General features: G+C 47.6%; 1 protein-coding gene across 1 annotated transcript in view; it reads left to right on the top strand.

Moving 5' to 3' along the window:
* LOC111153824 (glutamate ionotropic receptor kainate type subunit 4) overlaps nucleotides 1-23,591 on the top strand; it is a 288,341-nt gene extending 264,750 nt beyond the window's left edge. Inside the window, exons 15-19 of the mRNA XM_022513080.1 lie at nucleotides 489-654; nucleotides 1,517-1,742; nucleotides 5,629-5,757; nucleotides 19,482-19,600; nucleotides 23,235-23,591. Of these exons, the coding sequence (XP_022368788.1) occupies nucleotides 489-654; nucleotides 1,517-1,742; nucleotides 5,629-5,757; nucleotides 19,482-19,600; nucleotides 23,235-23,591 (997 nt within the window). The remainder of the gene's footprint in view (nucleotides 1-488; nucleotides 655-1,516; nucleotides 1,743-5,628; nucleotides 5,758-19,481; nucleotides 19,601-23,234) is intronic.
* The last annotated feature ends 3,653 nt before the right edge of the window (nucleotides 23,592-27,244 follow it).

Raw genomic sequence — 27,244 nt, 5'->3', positions numbered from 1 at the left:
TTACCTCCCTTAGTTGTAGGGAATACATGAGATGATGTGTGTGGCTCATGGCAGGCACTCAGCCCATGGCGATGCACATCTGACTGTAGGCTGCATCATGAGAAGACAGGGGCAGCCACCCAGCCCTGGCTCTAAACACAGCCCCCAGAACTGGCACCTTCCGCTCATTCACTAGCTCATTTCTCATGATCTCCAAGATGGTCTCATGTGCATGGACATACCTCTTTTGAATAGCAACCCAATAATCACCTCCTTTAAGAAATGAGGGGGGAAAAAATTAATGGTCTTCTTTCAAGAAAGGCTCAAAAACTCTGTTCATTTCTCTTGACATCATGCACCCTGCCTCCATTTTCCAACCCCACAGAGCTGGGAGCTCCTTCTGAAGAGGGACTCCTGGTCTCTCCTGTGTCACTGCAGGACTGGGGGTGGGGACTAAGACTCCTGGGGGTGCCCGGGCAAGGATGATTTCCTGGTCTTTTCTCACATAGGTGGGCATTCACGCTGATCATCATCTCATCCTACACGGCTAACCTAGCGGCCTTCCTGACGGTGCAGCGCATGGATGTGCCCATTGAGTCAGTGGATGACCTGGCTGACCAGACCGCCATTGAGTATGGCACAATTCACGGAGGCTCCAGCATGACCTTCTTCCAAGTAAATCCATTGGGTGGCTCACCAACATGGGGAACTGGGCAGAATAGAGTTGAGATATTTGTTCTCTAAAGATAACAACATCAATCTTCATCCCATTATCTCTTTTGAACATCTAGTTTGGAGGTTCACTTGGGGCTCATCTATGTCCTGCTCTACAAAGTACCCTTGGAGTTAATAGGTGTCCAACCATCCAACTACCCAAGACGTCCATTTTCACATGAAACAAGTCCAAGGCCTTGGACTTCAGTTTTCTGTTTTCCATAAAAACCTCAGTGCCTGTTGGCACCACAACCACTGAAGGCATCATGCAAACACAGGTGTGGATAGACACACACACCCGGCTAAATTCTGTCTTCTTATTTGTAAAAATAGAGGCCAGCATTGGATCTGGGATTGATACATTGGTTTAGGGTCAACAGAAAGTGGGTGACACTCCTCCTTCAGACAGTGTCTCTTAGAAGTCCCAATGACCCTGAGTTCACTGCCTCTGCCTGAAGGACAGCAAAGGACACAACCAGAATTTCCATTCTTCATTTGGTCCAAACCCGGAGGTTGGCAGCGAAAGTCTTCTCTAGGGTAGATGGGGCAAAACTGATTATCAAACCACTAGGCAGAGTTTACAGTGTCTTAGGACCCTGTTCTTTCCTTGCCTTTCTGTGAAAGGTATCAAAGTCACAGCCCCCTCTCCTGCCATGACACAGTGGTCATTGAGAGATGGAAGGGAAAAGATTATATGGACTATAATGAGAGGACTGAGTAAGAAAAGGGCCAGGATTTTAAGGTCCACTTTGATTACTTCCCTTTTAAAACCAACATTTCCTTTCTCTTGTTCTAATCTTGCTTCCTTGTGTTCTTTTCCCAGAATTCCCGCTATCAGACCTACCAACGCATGTGGAATTACATGTATTCTAAGCAGCCAAGTGTGTTTGTGAAGAGCACCGAGGAGGGAATCGCCAGGGTGTTGAATTCCAACTACGCCTTCCTTCTGGAATCCACCATGAATGAGTACTACCGGCAGCGAAACTGCAACCTCACTCAGATTGGGGGCCTGCTGGACACCAAGGGCTATGGGATTGGCATGCCAGTCGGTATGCAGGAGAGGAACAGCCTCTTTGGGTAGCTCCATCCAGGCAGGGTCAGAGTAGCTAGGACCACCGAATGCAGCACTGAATTCGACAGCCCTGTTCTAGAACCAGTTAACAGTGACTTTAGGTGGGCATTCTTCAGGTTAAAAAAAAAACAAAAAACAAGCAAACCCACATACTTCCATCAGAGTTCTCAATCTTTAATTATGGCAGGTCAAATTGATTAGTTATTAATTGATTAATTACTCAAGGACATGTTGATGTCCTTGGTGGATGCTTCAGGGCTTTTGTTTTCCCCTCTTCTGCTTCCTGCCCTTTGGCCCTTGCTCTGTTGATGGACCTCTAGCAGTGGGAAGGGGAAGGTAGAGATGGTCAAACTTAATTAATTTTACTATTAGTGTCCCCGGGGAAAGGCTTATTACAAAAGGAGATAGACATGATGAGGTGAGGTGGTTTTCAGATCATCTGTGGGACCCATTTACTCCCAATCAGCATAGGTCATTGGGAATGAACAGGAGAACTCAGTATTCAGCTGACTGTGGACTTCCAGGCTGTTATAAGATGGTAGGGATGTTTGACTTCCAGAAAGGTCTCCCAGCTATCTTTTCTAAAGGATATTCATGCTTTGGGCCTTCTCCTGCTGATAGTGCCTCCATCAGAAGGTGAGGGGAAGCACTTTGAACTGCTTTTTAGATTGGAGAGGGAATCTGAAAATGTTCCTCTGGTGCTTGAAGCATGTACCCTTCCCTCACCCATCATGGAGAGCCACACTGTATGGCACTGTCCTTGCCCAACACTGTTCTTCTACTTGGCTGTCCTGTACAAGGCAGCAGGGGGAGAGGCAGCAGCTGAGGCCATCAGACCATGTGGGGAAAACGATATATAGCACATACATCTTTGCTGTCATCTAACACACTCCTTCTTTTGATCATTACCTAAGTTAGAATTCTTTTGGATTCACTATATCCATGGAGTGTGAAAAGCATGGGTTTGGGGACAGGCAGACCTGGAAATGATCCTGGTTCTGGATTGTGGGACCTCAGATCATTTAAGCTCTCTGAGTCTCAGTTACCCCATCTGTGAAATTAGGTTTCTAATGCCTACCTTATAGAGTAATTGAGGGGTAAACCTAATAATCAGGTCAGGTGCCTTAAACCACAGCATCTCCCACTTATGCTGTTTGGGGGGAACATGAGTGCCCTCCCCATCTTTTCCCTAATCCCCTATGTTATTTGGTAAAAGCAGATGACTTCTTAAAGATTGATGGGAAACAAAGCCAATGAGCATAGGCAAGGATACAGTTCATTCTTGGGCTCAATGAATTCTGACACTAGCTCTTCTGTAAACCAGAGGCTCACTCCGGGCACTTGTAAGCCCACATATGCCCTTCTTACCATCATATTTCATTGATATTTATTAATATGCAGATTACGGCCCTCTTTGAGAGATTTATTGGCTTCCATTTTGTTTCAAGATGGTGGCATGAACCACAAAACAAACTTTAACATGTACCTTGATCAGGATGGAGCTGTTTAAGATAAATTTCTTTAAATTTCAGTTAAATTACTGAAATCTCAAATGCTTTAAAAGTGTTCATGGAACAAACCTGTTGAGAGTTGACACAAAGCAGGCCAACTTTAGAAATTTTTATCAATAATGAAAGAAAAAGAGAAGGAAATACATTTCTTCTTCTGTATCTGGCATGATGCTATTTTCACATGTCAGCCCACCTGCAAGGTAGATGTGGTCCTTCTCACCCTAGAGGAGAGGACTGAGATTCAGGACAACGTACTTGTCCAAGGTCACAAAGCAGGTAGAGGAGCTGGGTTTGAGCCTAGGCTGCCTATCTCCAGATTCAGTGCTTTGCTTTCCAGACCATGTTGCCAGAGGGTCCCACCGGCTCAACAAGACAGGATAGGTGAGCTGTGGGCTTGTCCAGGTTCTCAGATCAGGTTGGGAAGAGCATCATACAATCCAGTGATGAGAGAGAATTGACATCCTGCTGAGGTTACATCCAGGAAAAGCAGCATGTGTGTCGTTTTTAAGTGGGTGGAGAGAGGGGGTAAGGACATAACCAGAGAATAAGCAATGTGCTTGGACCCAAGAAAATTAAGAAAAACAGCACACGGAATGAGAGGGAAAATTAGTAAAGTGGTTTAGGAGCAAAGCAGGCAAACATGGAATAAACAGAATAATCCTTTCATGGAGCCCCTGGGGTGCTGTTGAGGTTGGGTTGAAAATGCCTTGAAAACTGGTTGAAATGCCTGGCTGGGCCGGACGGTTGTCTGTAAACCTGGAATGTTCATCAGTCTCACGATGTAGCCCCATCTGGCAGTTCAAGTAGCCATCCGCTGCAGGTGTGTAATAAGTACCTACGGCACACGAGGCGTTCTTGATGTTGGCCCACGTCACTTGCATAGACACGTTCTGCGCCGCAAGCTTGGGGAATTGCATGCCCAGGCATAGTTGTATCTCCAGGAGGGAAGCTTCCCTCTGTGGGTCGTGGCTGTCAGAGTCCTGAGATCTGGCAGCTGATCTAGTCCCTGGTCTGTCAAAGTGCAGTCTGTGGCCGAGCAGCAGGGCATCCCCTTTGGAGCTTGTTAGAAATGCACAACCTAAGGGCACCTGGGTGGCTCAGTGGGTGAAGCATCTGCCTTCAGCTCAGGTCATGATCCCAGAGTCCAGGGATCGAGTCCTGCATTGGGCTCCCTGCTCAGCAGGAAGCCTCCTTCTCCCTCTGCCCATCACCCGACTTGTGCTCTCTCTCTCGCTCTTTCTTTCAAATAAATAAAATCTTAAGGAAAATAAAAGGCCCATGGAACCCACGGATTCAGAGTCTGCAGGTCAACCAGATCCCCAGGTCATGCGTATTAAAGTTGAAGAGCACAAATCTATTTGTTCCAAGCTTTGGCCTGAATCCTTCACCGTAGCCTTTTCCCCTGAGGCATCTGTCCACATCGGGCCTTCACAGAGCTTGAGCAGGAAAACTGAGAAGCTTAGCTGGTCTCCAGCCTCTTGGCAGATTTTCCTTTAAGATCTCCGGCCTCAGCCCATACTGAGGCATTGAGCTTCCCATGGTTTCACTTAAGCCTGTTTTTGTGATTAAACCTAAATTCCAGAACCAAAGCTCCTTGACCATATTCCATTAGAAAAATTAAAAAAGAATTGCAGCAAACAGAAGCCTTCTGTCTGAGGAGGGAAGGAAGAGCAGTATACACGGGGTGATGGACAGGGACGGGGGGTTGTCGGACACTCAGCAGGCCAGGGGGAAGGTTGGGCTGCCCATGACTGGCTTCTGCACACAGATGGGGGAGAGGTGGCTTCTGCCACTCTCTCGGGTGGCTCTTCTCCCCCTGGGGGCTGCCCTGGGTAAACAGATGTCAGATGTGATGTAGCAAGAGTTACAGGTGTCTGGGAAATTCATTTAGATCAAGCAGAAGACAGACAGCTGACCGAGGGAGAGGTCTGTGTCACACACGTTTTCCCACCCCGGCCTCTTGGAGGCAGATGGGAAGCCTCATGACCAGCTTCCCTAGTGTCCCTAGGCAGGTCGTTTAACCTGAGTGGAAAGTGGTGGGGAAGCGGGGCTCCACAGGAACCCCAGAAGCCGTTGCTTGACCCTCTACTGGGCTCTTGGCCGTGGGCTGAACATGACATCAGTATAGAGAGAAGGAAAGTAGAAAGGCCCAGAACCCCTTCCTCTTCGTGGAGGGTCCTCAGAACCAGCCAGGGGAGAGTCGTGCTCCTGTGGGGACTCCTGCCATGTCTGTCCCTCTCCTCCTGGGGTTAAGTGACCAGAGTGCCCAGGAGGTGTACTGGGGAAAGGAGCAGAGTGACGCCTCACAGTGCACTTACACCCTGTGTTCTGGGCTCTCCTGTGACCCCACAGGTTCGGTTTTCCGGGATGAGTTTGACCTGGCCATTCTCCAGCTGCAGGAGAACAACCGCCTAGAAATTCTGAAGCGCAAATGGTGGGAAGGCGGCAAGTGCCCCAAGGAGGAAGATCACAGAGCCAAAGGTAAGCGGGTCCAGGAACGTCCCCTCCTGCTCTGGGGGACAACAGCTTGTTCTGGTGTCGAGAGTTAAGATGATGGTTGCTGGAACACACGGAGAGCAAGCCTTGGAAGGAAGTTAGGGCTGGGCGGGGCAGGGCTGAGGGCTGGAGCCTCTGCGAAGGCTCCCCCAGAGAGGACAACCCTCCCCTCACCCGTCTCCCCCATCCCCTGAGCTCTGCTTTGGTTTTCTTGTCAGGCCTCATCACTCCTTGATACTATATGTTCTATTCATTCATTTGTCTACTTTCCATTTCTTCTACCGGAATATGTGTCGTGACAGGACTTGTCTTCCTCACAGGGCTGTCCACAGGGCCTGGCACATGGATGTTTTATTGAATGAATGAATGAGTGAGTGAATGAATGAAGTCTAGATCACACTGGATAGAAAGCAGTCACCGGCTGATATGTGTGGTGGGGGAGTGTTCAGGGTCCCTGAGCACCCGGGATTTTTTGTAGGGGGTTCGCCCAGGATAGTCCTGGGCTACATCTGTTGTCGATCGTTTAATGCCTCTTAGTTATTTTTAGAACCCTCTTTATGTCTCGTAATGTCCTGGCTTGGACAATAAATCATATGATCGCCCTAGTCATCTAAGGCAGCCTTGCTAAAATATGTAACAAGTTTACTTATACACGCTGTCCCCTAGGAAGGCGGCCGAGGAGGGAAATGAGTAATACTGTATGCTTCCCTCTCTGCCCGGCGTGAATGATTATCCGTGATGAGACAGTGAACGAGTGACTTTGTGTTTCCAAGTGTCTCTGCGTGGGAATCTGTCCTGCAAGACAAGGTCTTGGGAATATGGCCTTCTGGGTAGTTTAGTGGCCTTTTCTGAATTAGAGGAAATGCTGTCCCTTCCCTCATAGGAAGCCATGGAAGCCACACAAACCTTGGCTTTCCGGTCCCCAAAGATCAAGTGTGGAGGAGACTAACTCTGTTCAGAAAAAAGGAAGGAAGGAAGGAGAGAGAAAGAATATGAAGGAAAGGAAGAAAGAAGGAAATGAATGAATGAATGAATGAATGAATGTGGGTATCATAAAACTTCTGTGGATTTGATAGAATGAAGTAGATGTTGAAGATGTTTAGGACCTGAGTGGTAGGGAGGGTCGGAGGGGCTGTTGCCGGCAATGGGCCCCTTGAGGAAGATGCAGCAGGAATCCGTGATGTGGGCAGGGGCTCCATGGGCGCAGCCGGAGCCGAGCAAGGTTCCCGTGGGGAGAGCGGAGCTGTACGGAGGGTTTGTCCCGGGAAGGTGTGGGTAGTGAAATGCTCCTGCACCACCCCCTCCCCACAAAAAGACACGTGGATTGAAAACAGTCTAAATCTGACTAGGCCTGGAACAGTGGAAATAAAATGAGCTTATTGATAAGGTAACATAGGTCAATGTTGTTCTGTGATAACAGTGACCTTCAGACCGGTGGGAAAGAGCAGCAGTCTTGCCAAGCGGGGGAGGGAACCGGTGGTGGCCTTTGATCTGGAATAATCTAAAGTAGAAACAGGGAGGTGAATCTGGGCCCCAGAGCGGAGGGACCTTGAGTCCGTTTCCTGACCGATGACTGAACTAGGAGAGATGTCCAGGTAGCTCTCTTCGTAGAAGCCCCTGGTCCCCCTCTACCCCCACTTCCCCAGTGGCCTGGGTGCCTTCTCTGTCTTGGACAGAGAACTCAACCTTCTACATTGCAGCTCCTGGTCTCTGCTTGGCAGACGGCACCTTAGCCGTGGACCCAGTCTTGTTTGTTTCTGTGTCCCTAGCCTCCCCGACAGAGCCTGGCACATACTAGCGACCCAGTAAATATTTGTGGGATCCGTGACTAAAGCTGCTGGCTGGTAGTTGTCAAAAGCTACCAATGGCAGTGTCCTCCTGGGTCACATTAGCAAAGTGACCAATGAAACTGATTCAGTGACCTTCCTGCACAACCTTCATCCCAGAGCTGTCCACGTAGTCAGGTCGTTCCTGCCTCTGAGCAGCTGACCCAGAGGATATGGTGATGCAGAGACACTGTGGATGAGGGAGGCTGAACACCATGGGAGGGGGCCAGGAGTCAGTGCTCAGAGCAGTGTAGGGACCCCGACAAACTCCTGCATTGTCGTCCACCCCCACCCCAGCTGGCAGCTAGCTCTGCCAGCTCCAGATCTCCCTCCCCTCCTGCTTCCCACTGTCTGTGGGCTTCCCCAGCTTTCCCTGCCTTTGTCAACCCAATCCCCATTTGATCTCTTGGAGCACATTTCCCCTCGAGGCTCACTGCTGAATTGCTCCCATGTCTCCAGTTTCCCCCTTTCATCCTTGACCCCGAAACCTGGCCACAGGTTCTTCCCTTCTGTGCATGTATGTCTTTGCTGGTGTTTATTTATGCATCCCGCTGATCCCAGAGAGAAACAGTTAGAGGGCAGCAAAATTGGCAAATACGATGATTTGGGTGCTCTATCATGGTCACTCATGGGCCCCTGTCTTGATCATCTCTCCCACTCAAGGTGTCACTGAAGTCCAGTGGAATTCCCCCAACCCTCCTCCCACCCTCCAAGAAGGGAGCTCGTTAGACTTTTACTGTCCTGCCTACCTGTTTGTTCTACCATCAGCCACGAGGATAGCTCTCTTCCCTCGGGCAGTTTCTATAAGGTTCAGGATCATGGGCCTTGGTTCAGATGGATCCCACTCCATAAACGGCCTCATTACAGACACTAAAGAAACATCTTTGAGCCTCAGTTTCCTTCTCTAGGAAATAGAGATGATGATGAATAATCATGTCACCTCCAGGGCTATTGTGAAGATCGAATGACATGAATCATGTTGAATAAACCCTCTGCAAAAGTGACTGGCACAAAGGAAGTGAGAACTAATTTTATTCCCAAATCTAGGCCTTGAGGAGCAATTAAGGCACCGTGAGAGTTCTGAACAGTGTCCACAGCCACAAGCGTGCCCACTCATCATGTGCTCCTTAAGGCTAGATAGCTCTTTTAAAACCCACGCTTACGACATCTCTTTTGCATCTGTTGACATTTGTCCCCCACAGACTATAAAGAACTCAAATGCAGGGACTGTGTCTTATTTATTTTTGTATCTTGGTGACCAGCATTATCACATGACATCCATGTTTTGATGAAAGGATGAACAGTGAATGAATGAATGAATGAATGAATGAAGTGGGCAATCATCTCAAGGACCTCCAGACTGGTACCACTTCCTATGCCTATTGACTCCCAAACAGGAACCTTGACCCCCCCCGCTGGTGGCATAGAAATGTTCGCATACCCCCACTGCATCCAATGTGCTTTGTAAATCAGTGCATATCAGACGCTGTGCTAGGCTCTGAGATTATGGAAGAGACTAAGACATAGCCCCGTCCTCAAGAGGTTTAGAACCTAGAGAGGCACAAATCATCACTATAATGCTTGCACTGTAGGAATGCTTTACGAGACCCATAAAGTGTTTATGAAGCCCAGGGGAGGAAGTGATTAATTCTGAGCAGGGGTCAGGGAAGACTTTAGGGACATTTGACCTGAACCTTGAAGCATGTATCAAGAGTCACTGCTTTAGGAATGCTGTAGAGCATAGCTATTGCGTTCAGAAACTGGTTTGAATAATTAGGACAAGGTTGGAGTTCAGAGAGCATTGAAAACTTATAGGAAGCATTTGGACTACAAACCAGCATATCCCAAGCTTTTCATTGGTAGGAATTAATAGCAGCAGACAACAAGCCTATGCACTTGGGGGCCTGGAGACATCCTCTAAAACAGCCCACCGTGCTTAGAATGTCCTTGGTCTCCTGTTTTATTCTAAAAACACATGAATTTTGCAACTTACAATGTAACATAGGCTTGTTTATTTAAAATGGTTTTTCCACCTCAACTCTAAGTAAAATTAGTGTCCCAGAAGATGCTTCATAAATATCCAAGGGCATTGCCAATGCCTTGGCACTCTGGGCTGAGTTTGAGAGTGTTGGCTCCAGACTTCAGAGATGCTGGGCTAAGACAGGACATAATGAAAGCAGGTTCTGGGATGGAATTCTGAGCTGTCCCTGGCGCTCATGGTCTCAGGGGACAGTCCTTGCCTCAGGAGGAACAAAGAATCAAATTATTGACTTTAAGTTCCAACAGTTCTTACAACTCAGCAGAGACAGTGTTCTTAGAAGTCAAGGTTTTTGATTTGCCAGAAAAATATTTTGCAATACGGAAGGCTAATACCTAAAGGAAGCTTGGCATGAAGCCGGCACTAGAAATTAGAGAGTAGAAAAATAATACAAGACTCAGGCCACATCTGCAAACCAGATTAAAAATAGTAATAATAATAATAATAACAGCAACAACAACAGCAGCACCCTGGCCAGAATAGGGAGCTTCTGAGCAGGAAAAGGATATATTGGAATGTGGAGGGTCCCTAGGAAGGAGCTCTTTACCTTGCTGGGATACAAGACAGGAGCAGATAGAACTCCTAGATTAGTTGGGGATTCTAAGAGGTAAAGAGATTTTTTTGTTTGCTTCTGGAGTTTGGAAAGCCCCAGAAATATGTGTCATGCTACAGTGAAGAGAGGGCATGAGCGATGAGACAGGGGGACCCAGGGCAGGGAGCGACCAGTGACAGGCTTGCATTTTCCTAGTCCCACAGATATTGGAAATCTAAGTGGAACCCGGCATTAAGACCAGATACCTAACCCACCCCATGACGCATCATCTCCTTCCTATCCTCAGACCCGAACTACATCCAGGGGTGAAGTGAGAACAGAGGAAATACTGATTTGGCTGAATTTAAAGCCAAAGTGACTGAGAAGTCTCAAAGTTTTTGGCAATCGGTGGAAATGGGAGCTAGGGGTAGACATCAGGTAATTTATAAAAAACTTAAGTTAGAGTTTCTGCCAAGTGGAAAAGCCTGGGGTTTGGAAACCCTTCCCCAGTCCACAGAGGCTGACGCTAGAGCTCAGGAGGGATGGAGAGGGGAGGCACACAGGCAGATCAGGCTCCCAGGGAAGTTGGAGAGGTCATAACAGGAGGCTCCACTCTGCACTTGGGGATGAAATGTTCCCTGGCACAGAGAAGAGAATGGAGCAGATGAAAAGGGGAAAATAAAGAGTGAGGTCGCCCTGCCTGGGTCCCAGATGCTTCATGGGATGCTAGGGTTCTCTTAACTAGGCTGTGTCTACTCTGTCCAGCCGCCCTTTGGAAGGAAAGGATGGGCTGTAGTAATACATCCAAAGTGCCCCGTCTGGGAGATGCTGTGCAAGTCGCCATAAAAGCCAGGGCTCGGCTCCCGTCCCAGCCACGGCAGCTGGTGCCAGTTTAAGGCAGTGGCCCCATTTCTGCATGGCCGAAGCCCAAGCAAACACAACTCAGAAAGCTGAAAGGGCTTCCTCGCCCAGCAAAAGTCGGCATGACCCTCTCCAAGCCAAGCAAGAAGCACTAGCCTGGAACGAAGGCACCATCGCTTGGTCTCTCTCTGGCAAATTAGCCATCAGACTTCATGGAATGTAACTTCCTGCTCCAGGGAGCCCCTCCCGGGGCAGAAGAACAGGACCAGCGTGACCCGAAAGATCTCTTCCTTTAAGTCTTTAAATGGTTGCCAGGAATGGAGCCACAGGAACTTTTTTTTTCCTTGCACCTCAAACCGAACAAAGGGCAGTCATATTAATTTGCTTTCCAGAGTGGCTCCTGGGTGATCTTTCTTTCCCTGATGTGAGTCCATTGGCTTTCCCGTGAGCCTAAAGGAAGGGGGAGACTATGCAGCAGGCAGAGAGGGATGAAGGTGAAGGGATGATGTGAGGAGCATCATTTTGTCAGAGGCTTCTGAAACCAACAGTGGCTGTAGGCGCTTTGCTTTCAAGTACAGCTGGTCCCTGACTTAATGATGGCTTGACTTACGGTTGTTCCATTTCACGATGGCGTGCAAACAAGACGCATTTAGTATACCACGTACTTGGAACCTGGGGTTTGGATCTCTTCCCAGGCCAGCGGTGTGTGGGACGACCTTCTCCCGTGATGCTGGGCAGCAGCAGAGCACCCAGTCACCCCAAGATCACAAGAGTCAAGGGCTGATACACCAACAGCCCTTCTCTCCCCACACAGCCATTCCAGTGTTCACTTACAGAACAGTGTTCAGTCAATTACATGAGATGTTCCGACACTTGGTTACAAACGAGGATTTGTTCAAGATGATTTTGCCCAACCGTAGGTGAATGGCAGAGTCCCGAGCACATCTCAGGAGGGCGAGGCTAAGCCATCATGTTCAGTATGTTAGGTGTAGTAAACTCATTTTCCACTTAGGATATTTTCAAGTGACAATGGGTTTATTGGGACATAATCCCATCGTAAGTTGAGGAACATCTGCAGTATGTGCCAGACAGTGGGCAGTAGCTAACATAATTCTTCTCCACTTCGTTATCCTATTAAAATGCGAGAAATTTCAAAGAAAAGGATCTGGTGCTACCCTACTTCTAATCCAGTATTACAGCTCAAACATCATTGCCAAGTTCCAGAGAAGAACCCTAACATTGGGATGATGTCATCAAGCATGATGAGTCTTTTTCCAGGCCTCCCTTGGCTCTGATGAGAACCACATTACCCCTTCCCCATACCTTCCCCAATTTCCTTCCCTGCCTGGAGCTCAGTGAGCATCTACCTTCATCTGCAGCTGAAAAATGAAATGGTAGAGTGTATGGAAGTCTTGTTCCAAGCTCTTTCATTTTCTTCTGCACTTTCTTTTCAAAAACACTTGTTTTATTTATTCTCTCACTCAGCCCCTATAAAAAGAAATCTCCGTTAGCCACTCACAAATGCCGGCATCCCGATTCAAGGGGATTGGGTTACCGAAGGCTTTGCAGAACAATGGTTGGACAAAAAGGTAGCTGGTAAATTCCAAGGAAATTAAATACCTTTATCTTGAAAAACTCAAGCTCACAATTGGGCTTCAAAGGAACATAAATACACCACCAGGCTGTGAAAATCAGGGTCCCCTTTCAAGAATGGAAAAGGGGCCAGTCGTATTGACTCACGGAATCCTTAGAGAGCAGGAAGTTTGCTGTCTGGCCCAGGGGGATGTGAGACATCTTAGTGAGAGTGGGGGTGAGGGATGGGTGGGGAGTGGACTCTGGGGTTGTTTTCCTCTCTCTCTCTTCTCAGGGGGCCCAGCCTGATGATCCCGGTTCTCTGGTTTCTCTGGAGAGAGCCAAGACTGGAAACCCGAATATGGGAGTTTAGATAGTGTCTCAGAGAGATGCTTGCCGAGGAAGCTTCTCCCTAATCAAATCAGATTGACTGTTGAGAGACGGAGAAATTCCCAGAGGATGCCAGTTAACAGGCTCAGGAACAGAGGCAAATGGTGGCCCAGTGTGTCTGCCGTCAAAGGAGGTCAGCAACCATAGAGTTTGCAGCTCAACTTTGTGTGGCCGCTGAGTCAAGGTGGAGTCAGTAAAGCATTGATTCAAGCGTTTGATGTAATGTTGTCAAGGGGAGAAGGGAATTTTCTAAGTGGAACTCACCACCCATACATACAACCATATGTCACCCCTGTACAAAAAGAGTGACCCTCTTTCCTGGTCACTCGGGGTGGGAGGAGAGGTCCCAGGAATGAATTCAGTCATCAGACCGTGGGGGTGAGCTCTGTAATCCCATCCCTGTCACAGAAGGAAGGCTAGTTCCAGGGAGAGGTGGTGTGGGGTAGGGGTAGGGGTAGGGATGCAGGCTCTGGCTTCAGTTGGGATCTGGCCCTTGCTGCTGGCCGTGGGACCATGCATGGGCACGTTACCCATCTCCACTACGTTGATTTCCTTGTCAGAAAAATGGAGGCAAACATGGTAGCAGTTTCATAGGGATTCAATGAAAATGTTTAGCCTAGTAACTTTGCTCCCAGGAAGCAGTCATAAAGGTCAACTTCATTTTTATAAAGAACATGAGCGGGGGCAGTGAAACTTATCTAGATATCACGTCTCAGCTGTAAAAACTTGGGCCACTTAACTTTCTTGAATTCCTGTTTCTTTTGCTGTAAAATGCCGACAGTAGGCCTTTTTTTTTTTTACAGTGTTTTTAATGATAATTGAACGAGATAGCAAATGTTTTTAAAAATGAGGCGCTTGAGCTCGTATTTTGATAAATTGTAAAGCGCCTCTCCCAAGCTTCTGTTTTGATAAATTGCAAAAATTATCAGATGCCTCTTCTATCCCTCTTCTACGTCGTGTCCGTTCGCCTGCTGTCACTATCTTCCGTCACTGTCTGGAGACTCTGCTAGTCTACTCAGGGAATGTCGCAGGAGGAGTGAATGACACGCTTTGCTGTTTCCGTCCTCGGCTGTGCACACCTGATGGGTCCCTTCGTATTTTCTCACAAGGTCATAGAGGTCAGCTCACATGTGGTCTCGTGAAGTTGCTATTTACAGTAAATAAGTCTCGGAAGATGGGACCATTTAACATATTTGCGTGGAGGTAGGTGAATATGACTTTTGAAATAGAAAGTGCTCGAAAGTCATTTTGGTCGAAGAATTCAGGTATCTGTCAAGAGTTTTCAGTGTGGATCGCTGCACAGAACTTCAGCACACTGCCTGGTGCTCAGCTCGTGGAAGCTTCTCGAGAAAGTTTTATTGACCCACATCCAAGAACAAATACGTGGGATTGTAGTGCTGGTCTCTCTGCTCTCTGTACCCACCTCTGTGGTTCTTGTGGCCTCTGCCTCTTTGCCTCCCAGGCTAGACCTACCCCTTGTTCAAAAGGAGCATCGATGCATCTCAGTTGCCAATTTCCACAGTGCCACCAGGAGATGCACAAGGGGAGTACGGCATGTGACTCCAAAAAATGATCACTTTCAGGTCAGAACTGAAGGCAGAGCAGTTGGGTGGAGATTCAGATCTGCTCCGAGGTCCTCCCTTCCAGGTTGCCATTCCCCTGTGTAGTTCTAGAGACAAGGAAAGTTGTTGGTTTGCATTTGTCAACCGTAATTTTGTATTTGCGGGCAAGCTAGCAGTGACACCAGGGTTAGTGTTTAATCAAGAGTTTTCAGGGGAAGTTCGGTTCTGTTCCAGTTGATATGGTCTTATTGCTGGGGCATAGCTGAGGCTCTGAGACTCAGGTGTCAAGAGAGACTGTCAGTCTGAAAGCCATCTGTCTAGGTGGCTTCTGTGGCATACAGCTAAGAAGGGAAAGGGGATGTGATTGGCCGACTCCCCCCTTGCAGGGGCCGAGGCGGCTCTGAGTGCATGGAGGGCCTGTGATCAGACTGGAGGGTGTCTGTGCTCGAGGAGAGGCTGTGTGCAGCAAAGGCATTTGACTTTAGGAGAATGACTGATGGCAGCGTTAAGTAGAACTGCTGTGCTCTGCTAGCACTCGCTGCCTGCTCCCACTCCATCTGTTTCTCAACTCTGACTATGCCAGCAATCTATTCTTGCCTCCACTTTCCAATAAGTTCCTAAAGGCACCGATGGCTTACAAGCTCGCTCCTGGGCGGGGAGGCCGCCCAGCCAGGATTCAGCACACTGGAGCTAACAGCCATGATTAACATGCTGGACCTGAAACTTGAGAAGCTGGGAAAGCAAGACCTGGGGGTGTTTCAGTGACACATGCTTTCTCCCGGCATCCTGTTAAAACCTCAGCTACTCTGAGAAGCTTTCCTGGATCTGATCAAACTTATCCCAGCTCCAATCACCTGCCTGTGTATAACCCTCCCTCATGCCCTTGCACCTGCTGGGGACCCGGTACCCTGGGTCCACATTGTGGATTAGCCCATGTCAGAGTTCAGTCCCGCCTTGGCCAGCCACTCCTCACAGTCTGGGCCATCTGCTTCTGTGACCAGGCTATGAGCCCCCAACAAGGGCTGTCACACTTTACTATTATTTCAAACAGAATTTAATTAGGAATGAATACGTTTCACAGTATGGATCCAAAGCTTTTGATGATGCAGAATTCTACACAGGAGATGTCTTTATCCTCTTACTTTCTGTTCATTCTTTCCACAAACATTTATCGGGCTCCGATTACGGGCCAGGCACCGTGATTGTGAGGTTACAGAGTTGAGCGAGACCTGGATATTTCCCTCCAGGAACTCAAAATATAGTGAGAAATCCAGAGATAGCAGATCAAACTAGGGCATTATTTGATGCAGTGTTAGAATGAGTCACAGTGTATGATCAGTGAAACACCAAAGCCGTATATCTAACAGAGCTAGGTAAGATCAGGGAAGGCAGCCTGGAGGAAGTGACCACTCCGCAAAGCCTTAAAGGAAAGGTTAAGTTCAGCGCAGTGTGTGTCTGGGGGTTTGAGGTAGGCTCCAGGCAGAGGAGGGTACAGAAAGAAGACAGGGGCAACAATGCTATGGGCTGGGAACTATGAACAGTAACTAGAGATTTCTCGCAGTTAGATTTTGCATTTTGGGAAGATCACTCAGGAAAACTTAGTGGAGGGTAGAGTTGAGCGATGCAGCCGCAAGTAGGAGGTCCTTTCCGAGGCTGCTGAGTTGAGTAGTACAACCAAGCGACAGTGGGAGCCTGAACATGAACAAGGAAAGCGGTAGCAAGGGAAAGTAAAAGGTATTTAGGAGGCAAAATCAGCAGGCCTTGGTACTAGCCAGTGCAGGATGGGGAGGCAGGAGACCAAATGCAGGGAAACGAGGAGAGAAGGTGCATTAGAGCCAGCGAAAGGCATGGAGAAGTTTGCAAGAGGGCAATGTCTTTATAAAAAGTCAAGAAGGAGTTGTGGTTGGCAATGCCAAGTGCTAGAAGAGGTCACTTAAGATCAGGACTGGAAAATTTCCAAAAGGTTAGAAACATGATGTTCGTTGGTGACCTTGGTGTGGGTGGTTTTAGTGATGCAGGACAGAATTGCGTGATGAGTGAGTGGGAAAAACAAAAGTTCATTCAGATAGAACCATTTTCTTTTTCAGCTTCCTTGGGCCTAAAAGGTTTTCAAGCATCCAAAATTATGTTTGAGGCCTGAAAAAATTTATTAGCTTCAAGATGCAAAAAAGAAACTGCAAAATTAAATTAAGACACGTTTAATTAAATATCTCCAAAATGTAACATTGTTTCGACCTCATTAATTTTTAAATTTAATATTCATAAAAACTTCATTACATTTAGAAACAATTTTGGGGGTTAGATTTTTCTCATTTTGCAAACATTCCCTTGTATGCACAATGATTGCTGAGAAATCACAGCCAATTATAAATTAAATGTTGCTTGCTACTCAGTCACATCACAAGCAAAATTTTAAAAATGCATTTAACGTAAGATATGGGTGCATTTTCTTTTACTTGCTGTTATGTGAGAGGGGGTCTCCAAATGTATGCTTTTTTTAAGGGCTTTAAAATGTCTTAAAATAGTTCTGATATAGACAACTGTTTCAAAAATCTTGGCCAGGGAAGGAAGGAGAGAGAAGGGGTGTTCACTAGACAGAGCTGGAAGGGGAAGGAGGGTTTTTATTTTCCCTCTGAGAAGAGAGGCACGTGAGTATGTGTCTACACTGAGGGAGAGTCAAGGGCAAGAAGAGAGTCAGAGGGTCCGGGTGATGCTGAGACAGGAAGGGAGGCCAAATGGCAGAATTGGTCCCGCTGAGAGGGCCTTCCCCTCTGCAGAAACAGGAGGGGAGGGAGGTTGAGGCCTTTCAGGGGGATCCTAGTCTTTTTGTGTGTGTGTGTGTGTCAAGTGCAACTATCCCAAAGTGACCAAAGAGTTTTACAGGACCTTCACAGTCACTTGGGGGGTCTGTTTACCTGAACGGGTGGGCATACCTCATCTAGGTTATGGGGTACCACTTCTCCTTCACTAAGGCCCTCCATCCAGCCTTCTCCACAGCTGGAGTATCACCCATGGAGTTCACCCATGATGCTCAGATGTACTTCCCTCCACCCATGCACCTGCTCCTGGAGCGGACACCGGAGCATCCCAGCGTCTGTGCACTCTTCTTTCTCAAGGGTCCTTTGTGTCTGCCCCATTCACGTAGGTTCTGATGTTCCCATGGTCAAAAAACTTTCTGCCCAAATGATCCCAGGTTAGAGGGGCAGGTGTTGAAATGAACCCTAACCCCCTTCCTCCCAGAAAGTAGAAATCTTCTCCAAACCCTATATGCCTTCCCTTAGAATTGAGTTTTTAAATATCCCCTTGTCTGGGGTTATTCAAAAGAGAGGATTCATAGCAGATGATTAGTGTAGACGCCCCCCCCCCCCCCCCCCCCCCCCCCCCCCCCATCTCTACACGGGCTGGGTCATTGTCACAACAAAACAAAAAAGCAACAGACATCCACTCGAGGCTTTGTGAGAGGAAACCCGAGGCATCTTGAAATGGCTCCTGGCTACGTTGAGCGATTTTTCCAGCTCTCCAAGATGCAGAACTAAGCTCATTTATAGTGGTGTGTGAGGTTGGCTTTCCCTAACGCTGACATAGCTCCGTGTCCCACCCCTGATTACGCACTCAAATGCGCAAGTATTCCAGACTAGCACAGGGCGTAGGCTACCCTCCTGGCAATTTCCTGGATCAAAGGTGCTTTCTGATCTATGACGGTGGCCCCTGTTAAATCAGGGTCTCATGGGCTTATGACACGCTCCTGAAGTTTGGGTTTCTCTGATGCCAAGTAAAGCATCCGGTGACGTAGCTAAACTCAATGTTTGACACTGTGGAAATGAAACAAGCGTAAAACCCTACAAATATTTACTGAGTATAGGCTATCTGCCAGGGATCGTGCTTGGTGGGGAGAATACCACTGGAATCTGCCTGATTTCAAGGAACTTCGTGATGTATATCATGAATAAAATATACTAAATAATAAAAATAATTTTATTATTTTTCTGGATAGAACGAATAAAAAATACTAATCTCCAAAAGAATTTTAGGTCTGGCTAGAAAAAAGAGTCACCTGTAAAATGTATTTTCAAATGCAGATTCCTGGGCCCCACCCCAGAGATATGGATTCAAGAGGTCTGGTGGTGTAAGGACGAAGAATCTGTATTTTGAACAAGCTTCCCACGTGGTTCTGATGGCTACCACCCGTACAGAGGGATAAAAACGTTCTGTCTCAATACGTGTCTTAGTAGCCTGTTGACACAGATACAGAAATGGAATTTTTTTTCTATCCATAGCTTGGTTGAAAAACCGCTTTATATCCAACAAACCCGGTATTGTAAAGATGGACTACAATTTTTATGAAACACCTAGAATTTATAGGTATTTTGGTATCATGTCTCTGCAGGATAAATCAAATTTTCCCTGACACTTTTTAAAAAAGATTTTATTTATCTATTTATTTATTTTAGAGAGATTGAGAGAGAGAAAGAGAGTGGGCAGTGGAGGGCAGGGGGTAAGGGAGAGAGAATCCCCAGCAGTCTCCCCACTGAGCACAGAGCTAACATGGGGCTCGATCTCACGACTCTGAGATCACAAGCTGAGCCAAAACCAAGAGTTGGACGCTTAACCAACTGAGCCACCCAGATACCCCTGACCCTTTTCTTAAAATCACCCTCACCTCCCACCCCCAGAAGGCCTTTTGGAGGCTTCTCACCAGACTCCTCCTTTTCCAACTCGTCTCTCCTTCCCCTCTTCTACTCCAGCTATGCCACACCTTTTTTTTTTTTTCCTCAAAAGGATAATTATATCTGCTGCAAGGAAGATGTGTGAAAAGCATCTATAAGACTCAGGTTCTGGTTGGTTAAACGACTTCCAGCATTTTGGTAGAATGAGTATGTCTTATAGCCCTCTTATGTTATTTTGTGTTTGTTCTCACTCTCTTGCAGGACTGGGGATGGAGAATATTGGTGGAATCTTTGTGGTTCTTATCTGTGGCTTAATCGTGGCCATTTTTATGGCTATGTTGGAGTTTTTATGGACTCTCCGACACTCGGAAGCTACTGAGGTAAACCTTCTAACGGGTACGACCTGTGGTGTTGGCCGATGGGCTCACGCACCTACGAAAGTCATTTCAGACAAAACCTGTGAGATCCTGGAAGAGGGGGGAGCACCCACGGGACAGCGAGGCAGAAAGAGTCCCGGTCCCACGGGCAAGCGGTCTGGGTTGATGCTTCATCACTTATAATAATGCCCCGGCAGAAAGTGCACCTAACTCCTGAGCTTCAGACTCTTTTCCAGAACAGCCCAGATGATAAATACATAATGTGTGTTTTACTCACAACGAAGTCTTCTACAACTATAATATAAGGTGTAGTGTGGGCAAAGAGGAACAGGCCAAAGTACCAGGCTACCAGTGGAAGGGACGACTTTGGTTCTTCTGTCTTTGGTATGTTTCGCCTTACTGGTAAAGATGTTTAGAGATATCCCAATTCACGTAAGGCCAAGAAGTACATCTTCCTTCTCAGGGATTTTGGGTCCATTTAATTCCCAAACCTGTGGCTTAAAAACTGGGTTAAGTAAATTTCACACAGACTGAGAAGTCTGGATAGAAGGCAGAAGACTTTATCCCATTCTTTCCCATTCTACCTCTGAGAAGGGGCACCGGTCCTGACATTCTGAAGGCATTATTTGGTTTTTAAAGCACGTTCGCTTTTCTCTCAGTCTCTCAACTCTGGGTTGTTGTAAGTCTCCTCCCTTACACTGGACAAACAGGGGTATACATGTGCCCCTCCGTCTGTGGGGTCCAGCCTCAGGCGGGGCCTCAATACAGCACTGCCTTCTGGTCCTTTTACTTTTCTGTGCTCAGACTCTTTCCCATACCCACTAGGACTTCCAAACCATCACCCGCTCGTCACATCCCTTTTTCCCTTCATGCGTAATGGTTAATTTTACTCCTGCCCACTCCCACAAAATCAGGAGTGGCTGGCCCCAAATTAAAATCCCACTAAAAACTTTACCCACAGCTAAAGCCACCCCTGCAGCCACCGCAGATGCTCCTGGGTACCCCTCTGCCTCTGCCCTCATCCAACTTCCCTTGGCTACTCCAGGATTTTCCTTTTTCTCCCTTTTATGCTTGCCTTTTTCTCCCTTATATGTTTGCTTCTTGCTCTCTCCCCAAAATCTAAAATTATGCTCAAGTTTATCTTCTATTTTGAAATAATAATATTGGGGCACCTGGGTGGCTCAGTCAGTTAAGCATCTGACTCTTGATCTCAGCTCAGGTCTTGACCTCAGGGTCATGAGTTCAAGCCCCTTGTTGGGCTCCATGCTGGGCTTTTCAACAAAAAGCCATAAAATAGTAGCAGTGTTACTATTATTCTTGTGCTGTCCTTCCCCTCCTCCAAACCAGGGGATCCAGCTGTCTCTAGTTCCTGACCTCGCATCCAGTCCTCAATGCAGAGCAGTCTGGCTCCTCCCCACCCCTGCACTGAAAAGTCACTGCTAAGAGATCTAACCCCTCCCAACAGACAAAACCAAAGAGAACCCAAGGGGCCTTACTGGACCTCAGTGTGCCCTTCATGAAGTGGACAGTTCCTTCCAGAAGCTTCCAGAAGCTTTCTCCTCCCTTGCCTTGCCTGACACCAGGTTTTTTTGGTTCCCCAGCCCCACCCCAACTTCTTCCCCCAACTTTACTGGTTTTCTTGAATTGTCCACTCCTGAAATAATGGTGCTACTTACTTACTCTGTAAGACTCAGTTCAGGGGTTCCTTTCTGAAACCTTCCCCAGTTCTCCTGCCTTCATCCTTGGATAGGAGGAGTTGATCATTTCTCCTCTTTTCCAACACCACTGCAACCTGTTGATCAAGCATTTAGACATTGTATTGCAATTATTTTCATATCAGCCTCCCTACTGAACATTGTATTGCCTAAAAGGCAGGACTGTGGCCGCTATCTTATTTTCGTGCAAAGCACAGTGCTTGATACATAGTTGACAGCCGATAAATGTATGTCTTGTCACATGTAATAGATTAGGCAGGTGCTATTGTTTTAGCTTTACGGTTATTACTGGAAGCACAGAGATGTTATGGGACTTGCCCAGAGTCTCTGATATTTAGTAACAGGGCTCAGTTTAGGAAGGGTCTAAATGGGTCGTATCCCATTAGATGATATTCCTTCTCTGCAGCCACTCCAGATAGAGGATCTGGTTATTCTTAAAAGCTTAAGCACCCTCAGGATATACCTCGAAAACTTCATTGAGGACTTCCAAGAGCTAAAATGAAGAGTAAAGGCTCCATTAGCTCTTTGGCTCCAGTAGAACAACCATTCCATTGATAGAATGAGAAGACTGGAAGAAAGACCATGAAAGAGCAGGTTTTTTTTCTCCTGTCATCGTCCCGGAAAGCGTCCTTTCCAGCACAGAGTAGAGAACTAAACAGAGCATGCACGTACTTTGGAGTGGATAGGTTTAGGTTCAAATTCTGGGCCAGCTCTTGGTGAGTCAGGTGATTTTTCACAAGGTCTATAACTTCGCTGAGCCTCCCTTTCCACATCTATGAAATGGGTAGAGTAGAAGTAGCAGCCGTGCAGGGTCATGATTCTTCACCCACAACTCTGAAACCTAAAAGGCTTGGAAAGTTCCAAATTTTTAAATAAATTTTATACAAAGTACACTGGGCGACAAAACTTGCACAGGTCCGAGGCTAGCGTTACTGTTTGCGGTCTTTGTCCCACTCAGTGTAAAGGTATGAACGTTTTGCTACAGAAATGCTAATGGGCTCTTTTCCAGTTTTATTGATAAATAGTTGACATACATTACGGTATAAGTGTGAGGCATAGAGGGTAATGGTCTGATTTACCGATACTGTGAAATGATCACTGCAGTAAGTTTCGCTCGCATCTGTCATCTCATACAGATACAATAAAAAAGAAGGAAAAAAAAGGAAAACCAATTTTCTCCTTGTGATGAGAACTCTCAGGATTTACTCTTAACAACTTCTAATGTGTTTGAATATAGGGTCTGTCCTAGACCCCACTGGCTTCGATACACAGTATAGAGCATGGGCATTGTAAAACCACTCTAAAATCTAAAATATTCTGAAACGGAGCTGGACCCGGGGATTTCTTTTTGGGAGGCTGTGGACCTAGAGGGTGGTGATTGCTGTTCCTTTTGTTGTTATAGTGCGTATTCTTTCTAGCTATAACCACTCGACCCAAAGAACGAGAGTCTTTAGCCTGAGAACAGAATGCTCACGGAGAGTGAATTTTTCAGGTACTTGAAACACTGACCTGCAGAAGATAGGCTATTTACTTAGTAGGCTTCAGGGTATAAATCTAACAGGGATGGATGGAAGAAAATTTTAGGAAGACGAATTGTGACGTCTGTAGAGGGAAGAACTGTTTCATGGGCTTTGTCCCAACATAGTGAGGCCAATGTCTTTGGAGGTGTGCCGCAAAGACTAGGCGACCAGCTGGCAGGGGTGTGGAGCACTATGGTAGGGAGCCTGTTCAAATGCTAAGTGGGAGGTGGAATGAGGGGATGGGTTGACAGGTCTTCCCAATATCTCCATACCAACGATTATTCAATTCGGAGACACCGCCCCCGCCCCCCGCCACCCAAGCAGATGTGCAAGGGACACGCCAGGGACCCGCAGGGGCTGGTTCTGAGACGTTGGACTGTGACCTCCTCCTTCCCCCCCTAGGTGTCCGTCTGCCAGGAGATGGTGACCGAGTTGCGCAGCATCATCTTGTGTCAGGACAGTGTCCACCCCCGCAGGCGGCGAGCTGGGGTGCCTCCGCCTCGGCCCCCCATTCCCGAGGAGCGCCGGCCGCGCGGCACTGCGACGCTCAGCAACGGCAAGCTTTGCGGGGCCGGGGAGCCCGACCAGCTGGCGCAGAGACTGGCCCAGGAGGCCGCCCTGGTGGCCCGGGGCTGCACACACATCCGCGTCTGCCCCGAGTGCCGCAGGTTCCAGGGCCTGCGGGCGCGGCCGTCTCCCGCCCGCAGCGAGGAGAGCCTGGAGTGGGAGAAGACCACCAACAGCAGCGAGCCCGAGTAGCCCCGGGGGCGCCGGACACGTGCAGGCCGGGCGGGGAGGCGGGAGGGCCGGCCGGGGGTTGCTGCGCTCCGCGGGGAGCCAGGACTCGTGCGGCGTCCACGCTTCTCGCCGGAGCCTGGATCCAGGAACTTGACCGAAAGAGCGCAGAGAGCCTGCCGCCCCGGCCAGAGCCAGCGCCCAGGGCAGGGAGCTGGGACCACCCAGAGACGTTGCACCCCAGCTGCGAGGGAACGCCCTCCCTCCTGGCCACAAGGACCCATCTTCTCCCAGTGGGCCTTTCCCTCCCGCCAGAATTACAGAGTCTGGGGTGGGGGTCCCTGCTCAGACCTGTCCAATGAATTTGGTGGAATCATCAGTGGAATTTCCCCTAGGAAGGGGCCATTGTACCCTGGGTCTAGTTCTTACAGGAAAACAAATTAAACTCAACAGGGAAGTTTTTCTTTTCTGGATTTGTATATTTTTGTTAATGTTGTTTTGTTTTCCCTTCCCCCACCTTCGCCCGCCCCGCCCCACTTTTCTTCTTCGTGTTGTCTCAAATTTAGCCATTTGTTTTGGGGGGGGGGGGGTGGGGTCTTTTTGTTTTTGTTTTTTGGAGGGGGAGGCTGCGTTAGGCATGGGGAGTCTAAATAATCCGTTTCTTTTTCCTAAATTTTAGGACATGGAGCGGCCAGTGCATTGGATTTCAGGTGCCGACCTCTCTTTTCTGAGTGGGGGTTGGGGGCTCCAGAGCGTGTAGGAGAAGGGTCTTGGGGAAAATAAGGTGGAGAGTCTCAAAAGTCCATTAAAGTAATTTTTTAAATGCCAAAATCCAATCAATTCATGGTTTACTCAGAGAGACCTTGAAATGCCTGGGATTTCAGGAGTTACTATGTCTTCTCTTTCTCTCTCGCTTTCTGACTTTCACTACCACTGGGTTTGATTTGGTCTTTTGTGAAGGTGATCTCTGAAGAAAGAGACAGGGGAGGAGAGCAGAATGCATGAGGTGTCTGGGGGCCTTGCTTAAGGAGCGGAGTGAGGGTAAAACACTTTTCCCATACCCTGGCTTGGCTTCAGATGGAATGTGCTAGTCACAGGGGAGAAGTGGGGTGGGGTCCCCCTATAGGTATGGTGCATCCTTTGTCAAGGGCATCTCTTTAACCAAACTCAGTACTGCCTATGAAGCCAGACCCCCAAGACTATTGTGGATTGGGTGATTTCTTTCTACTAGATGTGAGACCTGGGTGCAGGAGTGTGTGTGTGTGTGTGTGTGTGTGTGTGTGTGCGCGCGCGCACGTGTATGTGGGCGAGTGTGTGCTGTGCGTGTTTATTAAGTGGAAAGACCTTTAAATAATCAAGAACGTGCCAGGTTCCTAGGACACAGGTGGGGTCTCACAGCTGATATACCCAGGGCTGGAAACTGGGGCCTGTTGAGCTCTAACTTCAGCTGGGGCAGAAGTCCCCTCGTGTGAGTTTGAGTCAAATATTTAACTTCTCTTCCATCTCCGAAATCAGAACGACTGATGCTTTCCAGGCTCTCAGATGGCTGCTGGTTACTGCTTTCTCTGTGAGATGTTTGCGGGGTCCAACACACTCAGCTGAGGGGAAGAGCTTCCCAGCATCTCTGTGACCTTTGCTTGGCTTCACCAGCTGGGAGTTTCACGCAGTTTTCATTTTCTGATGGAAAACAAATTCTATGCAATTCCTGATTGTAAACTTAGACAGTTCAGAGGGAGACAGAAATAAATAGCCCCTACCACCACCGCCACCACCACCACCACCACTGTCACCTTGAATCCAACTATCCTCACATTTCTGTTCTGAATGTACTAAAATAAAGACATCTTTGGAAGACGATGAGCTTAATTCCATGGGTTTTTTGGTTTTTTGGTGTTTTTTTGTTTTGTTTTGTTTTTACCATTTGGGTAGTTCAACAGCTTCTTTGTGCCAGTCCTGTTAGTTAGAACTGCCATCCTGGGGGCCAAAATGGGACCCTGATGATTTCCCTCAAGGATGCCAGCTGACCTTCTCTCTCATGAATTTGAATCTTTTTTTTTTTTTTCCTCTTTAACCATCAAATGATGGCAAGCTCTGAGAGGACTCGAGTATTTTTTTCAACCTTGCCTCGAGTCTCGTGGATTTGGTGGGAAGGACACCGAAGGCCGCCTGACTGCAGACCCCAATGGTGCCACACTGTTCTAACCCACAGCTCTGTTCCTTGCTTCCAGCAATGTGGTCTCTACTGTCAGATCACACCGGGGCGGGAAGGGATTTTTTGTTTTGTTTTGATTTTTGTTTTTTGTTTTTTTTTTAAAGAACTTGTTTTTATGAGCAGGATATCTTGATCAATAGCCAACATTTTTTAATGGATTAGTGAAATAAGTGTCCCCATGAATCATTTATGAAGTCTGTGTCCTTCACCGCGTGAAGTGAAGATAAGACTGACAGCGCTAGACAGTTTCTATTAGCTGCGGGGACTGTCGCTGCGCCTCACCCAAGCTAGTCAGTGAAACTGCAACCAGCTAGTCCTCTTCCTTGGTTCACCTCCACTTTTTATCTGTTGGTTGTCGGCTTTCTTTTCCATTCTGTATTTTCTATCTGACTCTGTATACTGTATAAAGCGGTTTTTTCTTGTCTGTTTATCTTTCTTCAACTGGAATATTTACAATAAAACAGAAACAAACCCTGAAGTGTTAGTGATGGGTGAAAGCTGTTTGGGTTTGGGAAGGATAGTTTGGTGTGTCCGACATCCAGGTACGCTAAAAGCAAATAAAAATATAAACCTACTTGGGTCTTCCCCTCCACCTGCCCTCCTCTCTCTCTCTCTCTCTGTCTCTCTCTCCACCCTCTCTACCTTCTCCAACTCCCCCACCCCCTTTGGCCTTTGTTCAGATCCCAGGAAAATCTAGGTGGCTTCTTTCAATTTGTAGTCCTGGGAGTCTGAGCCAACCCCCCTCTCCCCCCAAGCGGATACACATGTTAATGAAGTTCGGGATTCGTAGGGTTTTGTCTTCCTAAATGCACTTTCACAGAATAGCCATCAATTGATACCCGGGGTAACTCTAGTCAGATATCACCCCAGATTCCACTGGGAGCTTGAAGATTACATCAATTAAAATATAATACTTTGCTTTATTTCTTTTAATTGCCTTGCAGGGCCCCAACCGTCACAAGATCTCTACCCCAGAACCCAGGTGGGGTGTAAGTTGAGCATGTAGATGGCCGAAAATCTTTTGGCTTCCTCTAATCCAATGGTCATAGGAGAATATTCATCCTGGGAACTTGCCAACCGGCCGCCTTATTGGTTAGGTGAGACTGACATATCGTGATAACCAATCCACCTGGGGCCACTCTGTGAAAGTTTATTAGTTTTGGATTCCAAGGAGTTGAATTTTCTTTTGGAATCCAAGGGGGACTTCCCCATGGTGTAGGAGTCAAATACGTGAGGCCAGCAAGGGCTGGGGCATTTCAGACACGGCAGATTGGTGGTTGGAGTGGAGCTTGAGGAACCATTTGTGGCTCTCCCACCAATGGGGTGTGCACAGCAAGGTAAAATAGTCTGGAAACGATAAGGGAGATTTAATTCCCTGACTGGTTGTTCACTCTCTTGGGGTAATAACAAAGAAGCCTGTTTGGAAAATTCAGAGAAGGAATCCTTTCATAAGGATTTTGCTGAA

Source organism: Enhydra lutris, unplaced genomic scaffold (genome assembly GCF_002288905.1).
Source record: "Enhydra lutris kenyoni isolate GAN:26980312 unplaced genomic scaffold, ASM228890v2 scaffoldscaffold34, whole genome shotgun sequence".
NCBI classification, from domain to species: Eukaryota; Metazoa; Chordata; class Mammalia; order Carnivora; family Mustelidae; genus Enhydra; species Enhydra lutris.
The sequence above is the reverse complement of the archived record's forward strand: the minus strand, read 5'-3'. Positions and strand labels throughout refer to the sequence as shown.